We start from the raw sequence: 19,884 nt of genomic DNA, 5'->3' as shown, positions 1-19,884 counted from the left end.
CTGGCTTTGTCGTATATACTTTCAATTTTAAAGAACGTTCAGCAGTACATTCTAAAATATTCTGTGTAGTGAAAAACAAACACAGCTTTTATAGCATGATTTACTTTTACCAGAAGCAGAAGGAGCATGCAAATCATTTAAGACAGAAATATTTCATTTATTATCATGTAGCCTATGTATTGTCTAAAAGAACTGTACAATACAAATTGAGCACTGCACTAACAAAGTTCAGGGTCACTTAAGAGGATCATGGATGGCCTGTGGTAAGTTACACTAATAAAGCTGGATGAATGTCACCTTTTTTCACAACAAGATGGTAATGATGACTTTCTGCTGACATCTGCCTCAACTGTAGCAAAGGAATTGGGACACAGGCATAGTGTTCACAGACTAGTCACTTGGTGACAGCAAAATCATCTTTACCTTCAGTATTCTTTTAACAAATGGTTGAGTCCTCGCAGAGAGAACATAAGGAATAATTCCATTTTTCATTCTGATCTGTTGATTTTCAGACCAGATACTATACGTACACCCTGAAAATGACAAGATATATTACTTCATTATTCAATTACTGTATATCCAGTATGGTGATACATTACTTCCTTTCTACATACATTTTGTTTTGCTACCCTGACCTCTTTGCTGAAATAATCATAAGCGCCTGTTCCTCTGGTGTCTCTTGTCTCTAACAGCAGGCATTATTCATGGGGTGATGGAATCGTTGGCTAGCTTACAGGCGAGTTGTACCCTTCTCTCTTCAGACGAAAAGGAGAAACTTAGTCACAAACTAATATTGTTTTCCATTCGTTTTCAGTGTTGTTTTGTCTGCTTCATATGAGAGAAATACATGCCACACATGTATCATGACCAGTGGCGGTCCTTCCCATTGACATGGTCCTTCCTACAGGCGACATAGGCGCTTGCCTAGGGCGCCACCTAGTGAGGGGCGCCAAATATGCAACGAGAAAAAAATATTATTAAAATTATGTTTTGTGGTGGCATTTTTACGTCACCTGCAAGGACTCGTTTATGGCACTGGTCGTTCGAGAGTTAATAGAGGCAAAGCAGCATGGCGGAGACGAAGGAGAGCGCAATGGAAGATGAAAATAATGTAACTAGTAAGGTTACATCAGATGCGGGTACAGAAGCAGAACCCTAAGAAGTTTTGGTGCCGAAAAGGGGGCAACAGAATTCCATCATTTTGCCCTCTAGATGCAGCAAACACTGGCAATTCACCTTCAGCTGATCCTGCTGACTGGCCTCTTCATGTAACAGACCTAATGAGAACAGAGTTGGTTTGGAGATTGCTGTATCATCTACCAGCTGATTTCATTTTTCTTTTTTGTGTATTTATTATTGAACAGGTTTATTCATTTGCACATGTTGATATATTGATTGGATTATCACTGTTTAAATAAATCAGCATTTCTTTGGACATGGTCTTTGGTCTTTTCTCGTGGGGTTGGGGCACTATCATTATTATTTATTATTTTTTGGGGCTCACCTAGGGCACCAAATAGTCTAGGGCCGCCCCTGGTCATGACCTGTGCATCTCCTCCAGGCTTCCACTAATTGTTAGTAACTGTACATGCATTTTAAAACTTGTGCATTGTATTACATTCAAATTCTACACTTTGAATGTTCTGTTGTTTTGGTGCAATATTTGAAGTGGCCGTGGGTTGTAACCAGCGGTTTCTCTCACAGGTTTTGTGATCTCCCAGCCTTGCATATTTGAATGCACTTTCCTAATTCACTTGACGCACATACAAGAGGTATTACGGTTTCGTTTCACACCCGGAAGCACTGCACGCTCCCGCACTCGCCTCTCTGCTGCCTTCCTCTGGCACACGGGAGTTTAACTTCTCCCTCCACATGGGTAACTTACTGTTAACCGTTCGGTAATAATTGATTTGGGTGGACGCCAGGCTCGGTGAATTCTTTTTACGGTGCCGTTAGTGAAGACTGAGCAGCGCGTGTGCAGACAGCAGTCCCATCCTCGCCGTCACACAGTGACATTGACATATCTGTAGTGTTGTGCTGCCGTACACAAGTTAATGTGTGGACAGTAAAACGGTCTGCTCCGGCGCGCTTCTCTTGCTGTTCCCCCTGGCTTCAGTCACAATGAGCGAATACTTCAGCCTGTCCGACAGTGATGTTATCGGCTTCGACCTGGACCACACGCTCTGCCGCTACCATCTGAAGGAGACCTCCAGGGTGAGTATGTGTAGCGCGTGCAGCTAGCTCCAATACATAATCATACGGTGGCCGCGACGCTTCGATCCGCAACACATCTGGATTAAAAATAGCACCGAGCCGTCGATAACGCTCCACGATCCCTCGTCAGCCGGGTCTCGTTTGTGTCATTAAATGCTGGTGAAAAAGCCTAACAGAGTGGGTATTGCTGACATGAGAGATGTGTGTGAGATGATGCGATGCTCCTGATGCTGCAGTCACTTTGCGTGACTCACAGGTTGAACGTCGGCGGCGATCGTCATACATGTCTGTAAATGCTCTTCGAGGCCAATTGGCAACAGCATGTTCTCACATCAGGATGCATTTGTTTTATTAGGAGCAAGATTCACCGCAGACTCTGGGTGTCTAGCTGGATTATGTGACACTGGCTCAGAGCCGGCCCTGACCAATTTGATGCCCTAGGCAAGATTTTTTTTTTAGCTGGCTCCCCATCATGTTGAACCAATTACGTTCATACACTTAAAGACACCGCATTGCTTTATTTCACTTTTCTGTATTTTAGAAATAACACAGTACTAAAGAAACGCTTGCTTGTAGTGCAATGTACACTATAAATGAGGTATTAAACAACAATATAAAATCAAAGGACTCGGTAGAATAATTCACAAAAAACTGTATTACAGAATCCTCACAGCAACATGCATAATGTAGACATCTGTTGTGAGACCACCGGATTTACTGTAAGGATGGAAAGCCCACTGAGATGTTCTTACCCTATAGAAGAAGGTAGGTAGGTTTTAATGAGCCCTGCTGTGCTGACAGGGAAGGGACAGGAGCACTCGGTGTCAAGCAGGTGCCCGAGGATGTGCATGCGTGGGAACAAAACATTTCCTAAAGTGCATCTGAAGAGAATAAAGGAGTATATGTGACCACTGTGTGTTACATTATATTAATAAATAAAGTTGCTGATGGGGAAACCCAGCCAGTTATAGCACCTAAGCCACATTATAGCCCAGGGGGGAAGAGATATTCAGATCCTTTTGATTAAGTAAAAGCACCTACATATCAGAAGCAACATTTAGTTAAAGTATGTACTTTACCTCTGACTGGCATATGATTATAAATGACATTATAAAATTATAAATACTGAAGTATCAGTGTATAAACAGCATTACACTGCTGTTGTTTTTGGAATAAGTACCTGTAAATTATGCTTTCTTCCACCACTGATTATAACTTTTATTTTCACCTCCATCTTGAACAAACTTGTATTCAATGAACAATTGTAAGACTTTGAAGCTATTAACTATAAAACAGGATGGAAGATGGAGAGCATTTTAATTGACTAACGCATTACAAGCAGGCTAACATTGGCTAACGTAACTGAGATGTCAGTTAAAATGTACGCCTGATTTCTTGAGGCAGACAGTGAATGGTTAGTGCACGTCAAAGTGTGTTTCTCAAATGTATTTTGTGGGTTATTCCCCAAATACCTCAAGAGTCTTTTCACAGTGTTTCACAGCTAGAAACTCTGTCCACAAACAGTAACTACATGCAGTTCATCCTATCATATATCATTTATCATCATATATATTTTTCCTCCTCTTCTCTTCTTCTTTTTCTTCCCTCGCACCAGGGGGATCTGGTCTGTTGTCACGTTTCAGTCACAGGTAACTCCAGTGTGTTGACGGCACGGGACAAGTCTAATTAAGAGGAGGTTGATGCGCTGTTTGATTCTTCGGGAAAGTTAGAAAATAGGGTGTATTTAAGGGGTTACGTAGTTATGTTGTTGTGGACTTTTTTGGCAAGTTTTTTTTATAAATAATTGTATTACTGTAGTGTTAGTAAAAAAATAGTAAAACTTGATCATTGGATGTTTCTCTTTCTTCCTTAATTTGTGCTGCCCCTATGGATGGATAGCATTTGCCTATACTGCCTATGCCAGGGGCTGTCGCTGCACTGAGTGATAAAAAAAGATTGACTTTGAATCCCAGCAAATCATTATGGCACTGTCAGGCCTGGAGTTTATTTATTCTCTCTCGTCCCATGCATGTCACATGTATGTCTACTAATCTAGTCAGTACTTAGCCTTGAACGGGGAACCACAAAACAGTTGCCCTGTAAACCTGTTAAAACCTTCCCCAATGTTGATGTGTACATGCAAATGATTTCTTTTACAAGCCAGTTTGTGTTTAAGATCTAGATAGAAGATTTGATTACCTTAATTGCTCTGTATTTAATCTCAGCTCTATGGAACTCCTAACTTTTAGCTAAGTGTTCATACATTCTCAAAATGTTAAAGGAAAGTTCACTCAAAAATGAAAATTCAGTCAGTATCAACTCACCCCTATTCTGATGGGAAATCAAGATCACTTAACCACAAAATATTTTGGGAGATTCAGCAAAACAGCATTGCAGCATTCTCCTAAACAACTGAAGTAGATGTGGACCAGTTTTTCACAGACAAAAACAATTGGGGAAACAAATGTCTCCATACAACTCATCTGGCGTAATCAAAGTCTCCGGAAGTCCCGAGATCCCAAATTGATTTGAAAAGACATTAATTACAACCCTCGTGATGGTCGAGCTCACGCACCCTCTCATGTACTTGGTCTGTGACGTTAACTATTTCAGCTGATTTTATCTTAAAATAGGGTGTTAACAATGTCTTTTCAAATCAATTTGGCATCTGGGGGCTTCGAGAGGCTTGCATTATGCCGGCTGACCTATAAGGAGACATTCCCAGCTACTTCAGTTGTTTAGGAGAATGCAACACTGCTATGCTGTGAAGATCTTTTCATTGCCATGGCGGCGAGTAGATCATGACTGAATTTTCATTTTGTGTAAACTGTTGTCAATACTTGTTCTGCTGCCTCCAAATATCAAAATGTCACTGATCATCACACATCAAGAAAAACCTGTATTCTTGGCTTTCTATGCCACATGGTGTTTGCCCTTTGCATCATGATTTTGCTGTTCATTGTAGTAAGTGATGTTATGTCTATTGTTTTGCAGCTGATCTATGAGAGCTTTGCAAGGTACCTGGTGGAGCATAAAGGCTATGACAAGGACCTACTGAACCTAACCCCTGCTACTTGGGATTTCTGGTGAGTCAGCAGCAGGAGTTGCCCCAGGCTAGAGGTCAAATAAATACCTAATTATCCTTCAGTGATATTAACACTATGTTCCTCCAGTACTTACGGTTTAAAACACAGCCTTGGAATCACAGTGTACAAACCTGCACTGTCACGATAAAAATGCCTACTTTCCTGTGTTGACTATTGCAATTGGACATTTTTACCCGACCTGAATACAAATGCTTGACAGCTGTAATAGTCAAAAAGAGTTGCTGAAAAGACAATGAACACAATAAAAAAACATAGACATTACACTGCAACCTCACTCTATCAGGGTCTGAAAGAAAGCAAGCATTAATTAACTCTGTCTTAGTCAGTTTACTATCCCTTTATATTATATATTTAAGCCAATCCTAATTTAACTGAAACATAAGACTTACGTTTTCAGACCCCGTGAAGTGCTGCATGTATCCAAGTGTGGATGTATTCATGTCTGCACACAGCTTAAATCACCCGGCAAAGGAAAAGAAAAATGTTTTCATATAGCTCTGGAGTTGTTTGAAAGGCTTATTTATTTACTTCTATTGGAGCTAGGGTAGGTTACTAGTTTTTCTTCTCCTTACAGTCTTTGTGTGAGTGAAAACAAAATAAAACATATCCCTGACCCATTTTATAGTATATCTCAACCGAACACACTGTCATACAATTGAAATACTCTAATTTAACTGGATTTTGGTTCGGTGGCAAGTTAATGCATTGCCAAAAATGTGTTTTTCTGAATTTAACATTTTATGTTAGCTAAAATATGTGTGTTTGTAATATTCTGTGTCCAGCTTTAAAGGGCTAGTGGTGGATCTGGAAGATGGAAACCTTGTGAAGCTGGCTGAAGATGGAACTGTGTTGCGGTATGCTCTTGCTGCATGAAATGTATTTGAACTGTGTCCCAAACATGTCTTCAGTTCCATGTCATCGTTTACACAGAACTTCCTTACTGGTATTATCAAGATTTTTTTCTTGCTTGATTAGAGCGACCCATGGAACCAATGACCTCAGCACAGAGGAAATCATCAAACATTATGGTCCAAAAAGGGAGTGGAAACATTTCAACAGCCTCAATACCTCCTTCACAAGATCTGGTATATATATGTATATGTGTGTGTGTGTGTGTGTGTGTGTGTGTGTGTGTGTGTGTGTGTGTATAAATGTGTGTGTATATATATATATATATATATATATATATGTGTGTGTGTATATATAATATATACACACATACACACACGCACACACACACATCTTTGTCACCTATGCTATTTTCTCTCATGTAGACTAATGATGTGTATTATCTTGGATTCTTCTGGTCTTTGCAGCAAAATACTATTTCTATGACAACTACTTTGACCTCCCTGGGGCTCTCCTCTGTGGAAGAGTTGTGGACATGTTGCATAAGGTAATATTTGAAAAGGTATGGTATCATATTAGTGGTTGAGATTCTAAAAATCACATAGTAAAATGTAACTTTTATGTTTTTGTGAATAGCGAGGAAATGAGGTGAATTCCGATTTTTGGAAAGACATGGTTGCTGCCATCGACCACAATTACAACACATCTGCATTCAAAGGTAGGCCTTTTAATCCAAAGCAGAACGCACTCTAGCTTATATCTTATTTTCAGTCTTTTGTCAAGGGTCCATACTTTTAAAAAGAACAAAATGCACACACAGTACACATACGATATTTTCCTTTTCAAACTCGAACTTTTATTCTGTGTTTTGGTCAGAAAGTGGTACATAACTTAACATAATCAATGGGACATTGTTGTTTTAAAAAAATGCAGTTTGAATTTCTCATTCTGTGTTTTACTGATCACAGTGCTTGTGAGAACGTGCAGATTCCTAATAACAGTACAACAGTTTTGTGTGTCTTTTGTATGTATATTACAGGAAAATGTTAAACAACAGACATTAATAAAAACAAACACAAATAAAAGACATGCTGTAAATGTTACAGGCAGTTGTAAAGCACCACTTTAAATATCTTCCAATATAGTTTCATGTTTCTTAATATTGCAAAGGCACACACATGGTGAACTGGGGGAGGGGACAGGTTTGAACCATCAATTTTAAAATTGTGCGACATATTAAGTCACATAATTTGTTGGTAAATTGAAAGCTTTCTTGTTGTAAAGATTAGAATGAGGCAGTTAAACTTACAAAAAATACAACCATTCTTTATTTCATCTACAATCTCAATTTGGAGTTTTCATTAATTGATCTATTTCTCTGAGTAGTTCAATGTTTTGTAAGGTTTTGAGGTTAATTTGGATTTGTGAAATCACGTTGAGGCAATCAAGAACCCAGAGAAAGAGCAGTGAACATTATCTGCTGCAAATATACCATTACTCTCCTCATCAGGGACCTGGACATAGACTCTGTCACCAGCGTGCAGCATAAGAACAGTGCTGCCTGACATTTGATCCAGGAAGCCCTTGTTGTACTCATCATAGGTGAAAATAACTGGTTCCTCGTTTCTGTAGAGGGCGACCAGTGCATTGGCTCCATTGACATGCATATGATAGCTGAAATAGTAGAGGCCTGGAATCTGGCAGGTAAACACACCAGTGTGTTCATCGTAATGGTGCTCTCCATTGTACAGAACCTGGTTGAACTGAATAGGGGTTGCAGCTGGAGGGTAGGCCGTGGTCAGCACAGCACTGAAGGCGGACATGGGAGCCTTCATCATCTCATGAGACATCACAACCTCGTGGGACTTGATTGGCATACTCTTCTCATGGTGGTAAATCACCTCTCCTGGTGGGCCAGGTGGACCAGGAGGACCTGCTGCACCTGGAAGACCATCATGACCTCTGGCACCTGGAATTCCAGGAGGACCCTGAGGACCAGAAATTCCCTTAGCTGTCATGCCAGCAGGGCCAGGTGGGCCTGGAAGCCCTGGATGGCCCTTAAATCCTTGGGGACCTGCTGGACCAGGGGGACCACTTGGTCCCATGGGTCCTGGCCTTCCACTCTCACCAGATTTTCCAGGTGCTCCTGGGGGGCCGGTGTGACCTTTTAATCCTGGGGCGCCGTTTGAACCTGGGATTCCTGGGGGACCAGCATGGCCCTGTGCACCCTTTGGACCCTGAGCACCATTATGACCAGGTATTCCTGATGGACCTACTGCGCCAGGGGTACCTGGTTTTCCAGTGAAACCCTGAGCTCCCTGCTCACCTTTGGATCCCCTTGGGCCTGGTGCACCTACCATACCAATGTCACCTTTGGGTCCTTGTGGTCCTGCTTCACCCTGGAATCCTCTTGCTCCCTGTGGACCAGCTGGTCCAATAGGACCAGGAGCACCTGGCTGACCAGTAAAACCAGTTGGTCCTGGCTCTCCTTTCTGACCAGTGGTTCCAGGAGTACCAGGGGATCCTCTACTCCCTGGAATTCCAGGCTCACCTGTTTTGCCAACACCTGGCATGCCAGGGGACCCTGGCTGACCTGCAGGGCCCTGTGGACCTTTAGCCCCCATGGGTCCAGGCATACCTGGGGTACCATTCTGGCCTGGTTTCCCTGGTGCTCCTGTGCCTGGAGCCCCTGTATGACCCTTTGGCCCTGGCAAACCCGTTGGCCCGGGACTACCATCTCTTCCTGGCATGCCAGACTTGCCTGGTTCTCCAGGATAGCCAGTGGCACCTGGTTTACCAACTCCAGGTTTGCCAGGCATACCAGATGGGCCCATTGGTCCAACTTGGCCTGGTGGTCCTTGAACCCCAGGAACTCCAATACCTCTCTCTCCTTTGGCACCTGGAATACCAGGAACACCAGGATGGCCCTTCAAACCAGGTTCTCCTCTTGGTCCCATTGCCCCAGGTATGCCAGCTGGTCCAGATTTTCCAACAGAAGAAATTCCAGCAGGTCCAGGTGATCCGTTTAGACCAGGTGCACCTCTGGGACCCATAGGTCCAGTTGCACCAGGTGCACCTCTCTCACCTGGGAGACCAGGGCTACCTGGTTTCCCAGGGCCACCTGGGGAACCAGGTTTACCTGCTTGAGAGTAGCCGGGGGAGCCGGGAGGTCCTGGTGGGCCCTTTGGTCCAGGATGTCCTGTACCACTCTTTCCAGGAGGTCCAGGAGGTCCCATTGGTCCTGCCTGACCTGGCTCACCTGGAGGACCTGGAGGACCGTCTTGGCCTCTAACAGCTAGGAAATACATACATGAAAACACAGGCGTTGAGGTCTTTTTTAGGTAATCTGAAGCACATATCACAATGTCACAGGTGTTTTTCCTCAAATCAGATTAATTCAGTTAAATGTTTATAGTTGCTCTAAGTTAACTTTCTGATGTACTGAGGTGTTTAATCTAAAGGGTACTGCACAGTATTCCACATGATATTGTACCTGGATGCAGAAAATATCCATACAAGTATAAAATTGATACAGATACAGAGTATTGTTAGTTCTCCCTTAGGAAATGACAAACAGAAATGTGTAACCAAGAAATTCCATCAATTTGAAAAATGTTGTTCCATATTCTTGAACTCCTTGTGCCTTCTCATTTGTCCTTGAGTAACCCACGTTTTGGTATTCTCTATAAGACCACAACCTAACTTAAAGTTACTCCCTATGATTGTAGAGTGGGTTGCGGGGACAGCACTCCTTTTTCCTCAGGATAGTCTTCACAGCACAACTGGTCTGAGGTGATGTTCTCACCAAGCTTATGTCTGTTGGCATTAGACCAACACACCAGTTCTGGTGCATTTCAATGTCATTTGCCCACACTATAGTGCACCCTTCAATTTCCTGCATTGGACATGGCCCTAGATGTATAGTTGGTGGTTTGCATGTTGTCAACATCCCCTCATTGCTTTTCCTGCCACATATCATAGAGTTCTATGGGTTATATTATTGCATACAAATGCACTAAACTGGTGTATAAAGTCATATTATTTTAGAGGAGATAATTCTACCCTATAAAGCCAACATATGCCAATGAATACAATGTTTTTTTCTCTAGATTTATATTTTCATTTTTTTTAAATGCCTTTATTGATATTTTGCATTAGATAGGTGACAGGATATGAGGGTAATAAAAAACAACATTTATGCCAGCATCCAAGGATCTCAGTGCTTAGCCTTGGCCAGAAGTTAAATCTGATTTGCATAGTGCAAATGTGACATTAATTGTGTCTATTTCTGTGTAGAGATGGATATGTTGGATATTATATTTTCAAATCGACCTATATATGATAAATCAGTAATGGTCTAAGAATAAAGGAATAGTGAAAAATAATATATAAAAACTAAAAGAATAAATGGTAACAAAAAGAAAAGATCTTCCAGGGCTTCAACATTAAAAAGCAGTAAGTTCAGAAATTATAGTAGTCTTTGAACTGTTAGGGCTATGTGATGGCAATCTTTGATAAGATTGCTATCACATTGCTTTCCTTTGCACTCTATAATTCTGGATGCATCATTGCCAAAAGAGAAGTATGACCTGTCAAAGAATCAAATCCGATAGTGTTGGCCTCTCTTTTCAAATACTTGTATTTTGAGGACAAAATGTTTTGACAGGGCTGTCATTTTCAAGCCACATGAAGCCATGCCTGAAACCCCACAAGGGATGTTTGTGCCAGAACTGGAGTCTTTGGCTGCCAGAAACACCACAAAGTGGAGGTGATGATACTGGCCACAGTAGCTGACCCAGGATCAGAACCACATGTGACGTGTTAACATTGCAAAGTAGTATTCTGCGTATATTCTGTGCAGTACCTTTATTCATTTTATTTCTCTAGTCTCAACTCGCCTTCAATAAACTTACTCTCAGCTACAGTCTTTATACGTAATTCTTCTCTTAATCATGGTCCTCTATCATGACAAATACAGACTTCATTATCTTAGCTACAGAGTTAAAATCCAATAAATTGAGTTGTTTGATAAATTTACTGTTTGAACTCCTGAGATTGTTTCTGTGTCATCCTTGTTTTGTTTTCTGTTTAATTCTAATCGTATGGTAGACTTTTAATCCCACAATGCAGTTTGCGTGCCTGCTATGTGGTAACATCTGTTTTGGAGATTTGTCAAATTTGTAGACTTTCTCTTATATTTTTATGTGGCGGCACACAGTCAGACCACATTAGAACCACTTCAAAAACAATTGTCAAACAAAAAATTTATTTGAATCATTATTTTGTTAGTATATAAATAAAGTGTTTACATCACTGCAGTGACATGATGACTGCTGTGAAGGGTTATTCTATGACACATGGAAAAGTGATTTTTGATTTAGTTTGATTCTCTCTCTAACCTATAAATATCCAGAGCAAAAGTGCTGTTTTACAGCTAAACCCCACTTCATAGTTATATACAGCTATACACATTCACAGCAGTTCTGCCGGTTTGACTGCACCTTCTTCACTAAGCCAATGGATTGTGAGATTGTGCACCTTGATGGCAGTTGATACCAGAGGACTGTGTTTTGGCAGCCTTATTTATGGTTGTGGTTGATTCTGCCACTTTGCGATTATGATTGGAGGATTATCACTCATATCTGCAGGTGATTACCAAATGTGAATTTTTGTCAGGGGCTTTAAATGATGCTGTCATATTTTGCAAGATTCACAGGAGATCATGATTTCTAGATTGGTATATAAAAGTTAAGATCTTAATATTATTTGACATTCCAGGAGCATTGTGTCATATGACTCAGTTATATGACATTTTAGGCTGTGAGTCTAGTTCGTTGATGGCTTAATGTTGATGCATCTTTGGTGTGTGCTTGCTCCTTTCCATGTGTTCTAATTAAAAATCTGGAAGCATATGACCAGTAAATTTCACCAGAAGTGCAACGTGGTGCGTCATCTGGTGCTGTTTTTCAGTTTAATTTCTCAAAATTTGTTTCAATTGTTCAACTAAAGTAGATGGTTTATGGCACTGATATAGTATGAGAGCATTTTGCTGGCTGCAGTGATTTAAACTGAACAATGGGCTTGGTTGTAGTTGAATTATTATACCAAACAAATTGATGCAGGAATCTTTGCCATTCCTAGTTATTTGCTCCAAATGATTTAGAACCATCTGTATTTGAGTTAATCGCTGCTTATGCCCTTATCACTAGAATTGTCATGATTGTTTTTTGTGACTCACCATGACTCTTGACAGGGTAGGGTGTCTTGCTCACTTTTGGCACATGGTAGTACCTCTCAGGGGTGGCCTCAGCCAAAGCGAGGAGGACAAGGAGCACACTTGTTACCCTCAGGTCCATCTTGTGAAGCTAAACCTGCAGAGACAGAATCAGTTCATTAGTATTTTTCTCCAGTGACAATCAGCAACCACAAGACCAAGTAAGATAATCTCATGGCACCTGTGCTGTTGCACTTCACTTAGGAATGAAAGTGAAGTCAGCAAGGTAATACTAAAAATTAGATTAAAAAAAATCAGTCAGTTTTGGTCTCTTGAAGTGAGCAATGCTGTGAGAAAATGATTCACCTGTAACACATCTGACTGAGGATTGTTATTACTATGAAATTTAAAAACTTGTTGCATTTCCCCCCACCACAATTTATACAAGCCTCTTCTCTCTCTACATCTTAAAAACTTAAAAACAGTCAAAGGCACAAAGTCCCTCCTAGTGTAAACCTAGTCAAAGTAGACATGGCTCATTACACATGTAATGCCAGCAGCCATCAGTGCTCCACCAGCAGTCCTCCCATCAGTGATTCCTGCAGCAGGGAATCCTCTGTGCACTATCCTGAAATCTGAAAACATGACATCTTACCGGGAAGGTTTACGCTCCAAGAAACAGTGGGTGGGGGGGTTGGGAGGCTGCTGTCCTGGCGCTGTACTGTAATATCCTTAGTCGTGGAGTCTGCCTGTCTGAGTGGCAGCTGCTGCTTCCCAGGGCACTGGGCTCAAGGTATTTATACCCAGAATGGCTCCAGCATCGTGGAGGATCTACCTCACGTGGAAGGCCCTCCCTGCTCTGATGTCATCTTTAATGATGGGTGCCATGTCCTCAGGAGGGCTGTCACTTCAGGGTGACTGTCCTCCCTGTCTCCTCTCTCTTCATCTGGTTCTCTCTGTCTGTGTGGAGCAGCAGTGAGAAGATTCCTGTCAATTCCCACTTTGTGACTTTTTTATTAGATACTTTCTTGAATGATTTTGTTTTGGCTACATTTTTAGCACGTGGTACAGCAAGTTAACATCCTCATGGAGTGTGTTTGCATTTTCTGACAGATGACTCAGGATTGTAACAGTCTGCCCTGGTGCCCATTTTTAGCCTGGATTTGCATTAGTAACTGCACAAACACAGCTAAAAACATGAAGTTATTGACTAAGTGGCCAGTGACAGGATGTTTTTTTCTGGAAAATTAAAGACTGTGTAAGCCTGACAATATTTACTACTGTCTGAAGACTCTGTACTGGTGAGACTGTGATACAGTACATGTACCAGAGAGCTATTTTATGACAGCTTCCATTCAAAATGAAATACTACAAAGTTTGTAATGGATGCTGGAAGGTCATAGGTGGAAAGAGAGCAGATAGTGGTCATTAATTTAGGTCTAAACTTGATAACTACCACCTTGATTCATGTTCAGATTGAAATTTCACACAATAAAGCCTCTCATGGCGTTGGCAGGTTTATGTCCCTGTATTGTCTCTGTGATTTTTACAAACTGGTGTGTAGTGTGCCACAGTGATCCACAGTGCAGTTTTAAGACACCAGGAGGCAGGAGTGAGGTTTGGTTCGAAGTTTCTACCTGATCATTCTCTGAGTCTGCAGCTGAGAATCACTCACTGAGATGCAGTAGTAGAGGAACTTGGAATAAAGCTATAGTTGGACTGAAGGGCTTACAGTTGTAAATGTGTGCATACATGTCATCCTCTCATCTAGGGGTTTTATACACTCGAATAATGAAAGTAGCTCTAATGTAAAAGGCAATCTATTACTGTGTTAAAATTTGACATAAACATTACTCTGTGGCATTCGGAGGAGTTTTCACTAAAACATGTCATACTAAAATAATGATTTTGATTGATTGTTATTATTGATTTGTATTAATATCACAATTAAGTTGCTCTTGTATTGCTGCACATGCACTGTGCATCTTTCATCTGAAATGGTAAAATAAGTACAAATAAATAAAATATGGGCAGTGTTGGGGCAGTCACTCAAAAGAGATTAGACATTAGTCGTTACTTTTATAAAAAGAAATGCATTTCTTATGTACTTTCTATCAAATGTATCTTGTTACACTACTCGTTAATTTACTTGCCACATACTTGCGTTACTCTACATCAGTAAGAATATAATGTTAAACCTTACATATGCATACATATCAGCCCTATCCAGATAAGGACATACACATGATCTTTAATGCTCTTTAATAACTGATAAAAATGTTGTGCACAGTAACGGCCTCAAAACAAAACTATATCAATATATAAAACATCCTGACAGAGGGTGGCTTCCTAACAGCCCTGGACAAATTGGCTTACTCGAATAGCTCACTCACCAAACCATGACTTTAGAGTTGATCAGTCCATCTTATTTGACATGTTTATCACTAGAATAGTGGTTATCTCATGAAGAGTCTCTTAAATCATCTGATCCTTCTGGAGTCAGCACTGGCCAGGCTGAAGAGCGTCTCTATGGGTGCACTGTCAGCATTACTGTTGCTGGAAATCAGGAAAGGTCAGGCATTCATTGCACGTTTAATGATTTTTATTTTTTTTTGGCATCTGCCCGATATGCTGAGATACATGATACTTACTATGCAAATGTGTCTCCAGACACTGGAGATATTTTTATGTATAATGGGTCATAAGAAATCTATTTTTATGATGAGACTACTGCTTTTAATGTGGATAAACGTCTCAAATTGGATGACACCGTAGTGATCTACAGAAGAGACATCCACATTACAGCAACAAAAGAAACAGGCTAGGGGCAAGAGGCATAAAACAACTGTTTAACAAGAATGATATCAACAAAACAGAATAATATATGAAAGCAACGAAGTTTGAAAGTATTCTTGAGCCTAAGTCTTGACGTCTGAATGTGGGGATCACATGTTTACATCAAAACATTGTGATTGTCACCAACCTCACATCACCAGTATCAGTTCTGATTGGCCAAGCCACTGTATAATATATCTCTGGTTTTGCAAAAGCTTTTCCTTCCTTCTCCCATATCATTTAAACTGTCAGCGTCACAGTGGCCACAGCTGAGTGTTCAGAGCGCCATGGGCATCTTTGGTAAACTCTTTGAATGAAATGACAGAGTAGTGTGTGGGTGGAGTTGGTATTTAACAACTTTGTAAGCTGCAGAGATGCCACTGCATCTCACCATGAAAGTGGCTGTGACCACAGAGAGGCTGAATGCTTTTCAATTCATTTGGATTTTTTTTTTTAGTTTTGTCTTGGCGTGTCAGAATTAATGCCTTCCATCTAAATCAGTCCACTGTGAGGTTTAATGTAAAGGGCTACTTAGATTCTGGGTAAGCTCTGTGTGGAAAGAAGTACTCACAGAGCATAACATGTTATTGGGATGCGAGATGTACAGGATGGAATGCAGTACAGATAGAGCTTGATATTGAGCTCTGCTCAGAATTTGGCGAGGTGGGTGGTATTTCTGGGAAGGGTCTGCTGTAACCATTGTTTTGCCCCTCCAAACATCTTAACTTGCTGCTGCTGCACTCCAGACGTGACTTAATGCTCCTGCAGTGGCTTTAATTAACTCTGTAATTGAGAGGGATTGTCCCCCTATACACACACCCTCTGTTTTCCTCATTATCTTGAAACAAAGTGCTTACGTCACATTTGTGTGTATTTTGTACGCTGGAGATGAAATCAAACATGATCTTTATTTTTCTGAACTGAGCTCTATTTTGAACTTGATTAATGTTGTTAATTTTGTTTTTCTTTTACTTAGGTTAGTAGTTTGATAGTTTACATGTGCATTTAGGGCATTTAGCAGATGCTTTTGTCCAAAGCGACTGACAGACCTTCCGAAAGGAATGATTTAATACCAGTGATTGTTTCTAACATTTTGGAACAAATGCCAAAACAATAGTTTTACATAACCTCCATTTACTACTTTTATACAAGAAAAAAGAATACACTAAAGGTCCTGATGTACCAGTATAACATCAGAGAACTAGCTGCAATGAAGGTCAACCGCTGCATTGCCTCACTTCTCCTGTTCCACATTCAAAAAGCTGCACTTGAACACCAAACGTGTATGTTTTGCACCTGTGTGAAAGGAAATACCCCTGTGCGGACATACAAACCATTGTATGATTTACCAGCATTTCTTGACACCATTCTCGCTAAGCTGCATCTCATTAAGAATATGTCAGTTTTAAAGTTGCAGTTGGTGCTGGTGAAGAGGCAGGGAAGAAATGTAAAGAGAAACCACATTAAATTTGGTGAAATCACGACTACTACAGTGACAGGCTTAAGGGGCTTTCTTCCTTTTTTCCGTCACTCTTTTCATGCACTGATCCTCTTACCTGAACACACAATCAGAATGATATCACTCACTGACAAACCACAGTTGATTTTACATGCTGAAATGGCCCAAAAGCCTCTGACAAGGACTTTGTAGTCCCATGATGGCACCAACTAGAGCCACAGACGCTCACTGATGGCCCTGAAAGATGCTCAACAGCTGACAGTTTTCCTTGTGTGTTGGCGCCTTTACCAATTACATCTGAATTCTTTCTTTAATGTAAATGTGTACAATCGGCATTCACTCCCACACCAAATGGTCCTGCAGAATTCATGGGCTGATGATGGGTGATGGAAACACAACACCCAGGTGGCTACCCTAAGGACATTGTTTACATAGTTTTCCACTTGGTTAGGATCCCTTAAACCTGCAGTAATTTATTTTGGGCCACTTGGAAGCAACGTAGCAAGCTGTAAATACAAAACTGTAATACTGTTAGCATAATATAACGTTGCTATTGTTAGTGTTTTAGCAAACAAGTGCTCAGTTTTGCTCTAGCCAATAAGGAGAAACATTAGTATTAATTTGGAGTTGCATTTGTGTTTGTCTGATGAATATACACCCCATAATCTAGCAAACAAAATGCACTTGGGATAATGACCATTTTACTCCTGTCCTGTAAGGTCATTCAGAGATTACACAAAAACACAGGGGATCAGTCTCAACTGAACAGGTTTGTCAATAATAATAACATGCACATCGGTAAAAATGTCTTGTCCATTCCATAGCCGTGTCTGTGATCTTGTTCTGATTTTACCAATCTTTAATCTGACCCGCCTGAATGTACCTCCTGCTGTTTGGCAGTAACGTCAGGTACAGGAATCCATGTGTGAATTGTTTCTGTGTGTGTCTTGATGACCACATAATGCCAATGCTTGTTTCTGGTTTGGATTTACAATACAGATTTTATTCTCTGTATTCGTTACACCTTGCTCTCTGTTTTTCTGTTGTTTGACTGTCTTGTCTCCATTTGGTCCCTGATATTTAAGGGCTGTGGTGCTTGAGAGAAAAGAGGAAATAACTGCAGTCTGATGTGCCTCCGCCAGCATGCAAGAGTGGAAAGCAGGAGTTAAAGATAGAGTGTTTAAGCTGGGAAGTGACGGTGGCTCAGATTTAAAGTTTTAATAAACCAAATGTGCCACTAAGAGGCACCTAGAGCTTTATGAATGGAAGGACTGAAGCTGGACCTCCTGGCTGAGTGTTAGCTGCAATTACAGAGACCTAAAGACAAAAATCATGGTTGGAGGCTAGCTGTAATTCAGAATAACAACCAAAAGACTTCACTACTTCCCTCTGGATTTTCTTTTCTTTTTTAATCTTAACAAAATCTTGCCAACATCATTATGGAATTATGGAAAGGTAGATCTCATGTCAAAGAGGAATTAAAGCCAGAGACGGTATATTTCTTGGTTACCAAATCAGATTGTACTCTCATTTTAGGATTTATTTTAGGAGCAGGTAATGGGTTACTGTAAAACCAACTATTTTAATCCAAGCTGAGTAAGTGCTATAATGACCTGTACTTTCTTTTTCTACTGTACCTTGCAGACCAGCTCCTAATCAGCAGCTTTTACAGGGATGATGTTGCAATCTGTCTATCCCAGCACCTGAGGAAGGAAGATTTTTAACACTATTACACAATTGCATATTTTAGTCTTTGAAACATTATGATATATTGCATATATGTTCTACGTCAACTGTGGGGGATAGAAAGGCCATGGCAAAAAAAAGTGGTTAAGTATATATCCTAAATCTTACTGTAGATTTTATTATTCATTTATTTCCTAGAAAAAATTAATTACTGTACTAAGACACAACTTGATGACTTAATTCACTGATTTGGATGAAACTGGATCATATATTATGTAGAAATGTTTTCTGGTTATTCCTCATCTGGCTGCTCCAGCTGCTCTGCATCAAATCTGGACAAATAGCTTTACTTTGCAAAAGTAACTGCTAACTACAACACAGGAAACAGGGCAATATGTATCCTCAAAGAACAACAGAGGCCATATATGGCCAAGGAACTTAATGAATCACCTACTGTAGGTGATTCAATAAGTTTCCTGGTCAATAAATACTAGTAGCTTTGTTACTAAAGTAACCACTAACTAACTACTGCTACATGTAAAGTTGGGGTGTTAGCTTGTTCAGCCATGTTGCCAAGTTCATCCTACTGACTCAGCCTCAAGGTGCTCCTTAACTGCCTGTTATAACAGGAAACATGAAACTATGCTGAATTAAATGGCACTCCATAAGTTTTTTTTTGTGGGAACTTTAAAAAACAAAATATTTCAAATGTCAGAACTGTACTACCAAGAAAACTGTTGAGTTTACATTATACTGCATATAGAGTAGTGAATGTGAACAAAGAAGGGATTGCTGACAGTCATGGTGTCAGTGAAGTTTTAATTAGGGTTGGATCGCTAACATTGCATTTGTTAGCCTGCTGGCTAAAATGTATATCAGTGATTACAAATACCTTCTCATTGTCATGTAGTTTTATTAATGATGAGCAAATTCAATAAATGAATGTGATGAGGAAAATGAAATGCAAAAGAGAACAGAAAAAGGATGAAGTGTGTGCTGTAAGACCAACAAATACACCTGTTTCTACATTTGGCAATTTCGGAGCTCCGCAATGTTGTACATTTGCTAGTGTATTCCAAGATGTTTTGCACATGTTTCATATAATATTCTTGCAGTATTACCATGAGACATGACATGCTTGTAAACAGAAGTGTGGCTGACTGCTGCATCCTGTTGTCCTGCTCCCGGATTGTTAACAAATCTGTGTGACATTGCATTCTAGATGTATTATATTCTAGATTCTAGATCCCACTCCTTTCATAAACATTTGACATACACCCTTTACCATCTACTTCTTTGGTTTTCACACAAAACTTTACACTCAACAACTCCTGTTGTGTCTGTTGCATCAGACATTGTTGTTGACAGTGTGTCCCCCCCTGCGATCCTTCATGTAGTCATCCAGTGTCTCACAGAGGACTCAGTCCTGCCTATTGACTGAGACTGTGGAGATGGTGTTAGTGGTGAAAAAAAAGGTGCTAAAGGCCAAACCCAATGTCTTAAAACAGCTCCGATGCCAT

The 19,884-nt window shown here is 40.5% G+C and overlaps 2 protein-coding genes across 3 annotated transcripts in view; one reads left to right on the top strand and one right to left on the bottom strand.

The window, feature by feature from the left end:
* Positions 1–1,787: 1,787 nt before the first annotated feature.
* Positions 1,788–19,884, top strand: part of nt5dc1 (5'-nucleotidase domain containing 1) — a 77,823-nt gene continuing 59,726 nt past the window's right edge. For both annotated transcript variants that reach the window (XM_037085500.1, XM_037085501.1), the window contains exons 1-6: positions 1,788–2,214; positions 5,209–5,300; positions 6,104–6,175; positions 6,297–6,406; positions 6,638–6,717; positions 6,807–6,888. In XM_037085500.1, coding sequence (XP_036941395.1) covers positions 2,122–2,214; positions 5,209–5,300; positions 6,104–6,175; positions 6,297–6,406; positions 6,638–6,717; positions 6,807–6,888 — 529 coding nt within the window. In that variant the 5' untranslated portion in view covers positions 1,788–2,121. The remainder of the gene's footprint in view (positions 2,215–5,208; positions 5,301–6,103; positions 6,176–6,296; positions 6,407–6,637; positions 6,718–6,806; positions 6,889–19,884) is intronic.
* col10a1b (collagen, type X, alpha 1b) lies at positions 7,004–15,120 on the bottom strand. The gene is made up of 5 exons (XM_037085499.1): positions 15,036–15,120; positions 14,778–14,940; positions 13,040–13,344; positions 12,409–12,541; positions 7,004–9,465 (listed from the first exon to the last, which is right to left on the bottom strand). Exons 4-5 carry the CDS (start codon positions 12,524–12,526, stop codon positions 7,601–7,603), a joined length of 1,983 nt encoding a protein of 660 aa, XP_036941394.1. The 5' UTR covers positions 12,527–12,541; positions 13,040–13,344; positions 14,778–14,940; positions 15,036–15,120; the 3' UTR covers positions 7,004–7,600.

This window comes from Acanthopagrus latus, chromosome 22 (assembly GCF_904848185.1).
Source record: "Acanthopagrus latus isolate v.2019 chromosome 22, fAcaLat1.1, whole genome shotgun sequence".
NCBI lineage: Eukaryota > Metazoa > Chordata > Actinopteri > Spariformes > Sparidae > Acanthopagrus > Acanthopagrus latus.
This window is presented reverse-complemented; position numbering and strand designations above follow the sequence as displayed.

Excerpts from the sequence above, each read along its gene's own strand:
- col10a1b (XM_037085499.1), bottom strand. The coding sequence starts at position 12,526 with ATGGACCTGAGGGTAACAAGTGTGCTCCTTGTCCTCCTCGCTTTGGCT. Across the intron at positions 9,466-12,408 it reads CTACCCTGTCAAGAGTCATG|CTGTTAGAGGCCAAGACGGT; the intron begins GTGAGTCACAAA and ends TGTATTTCCTAG.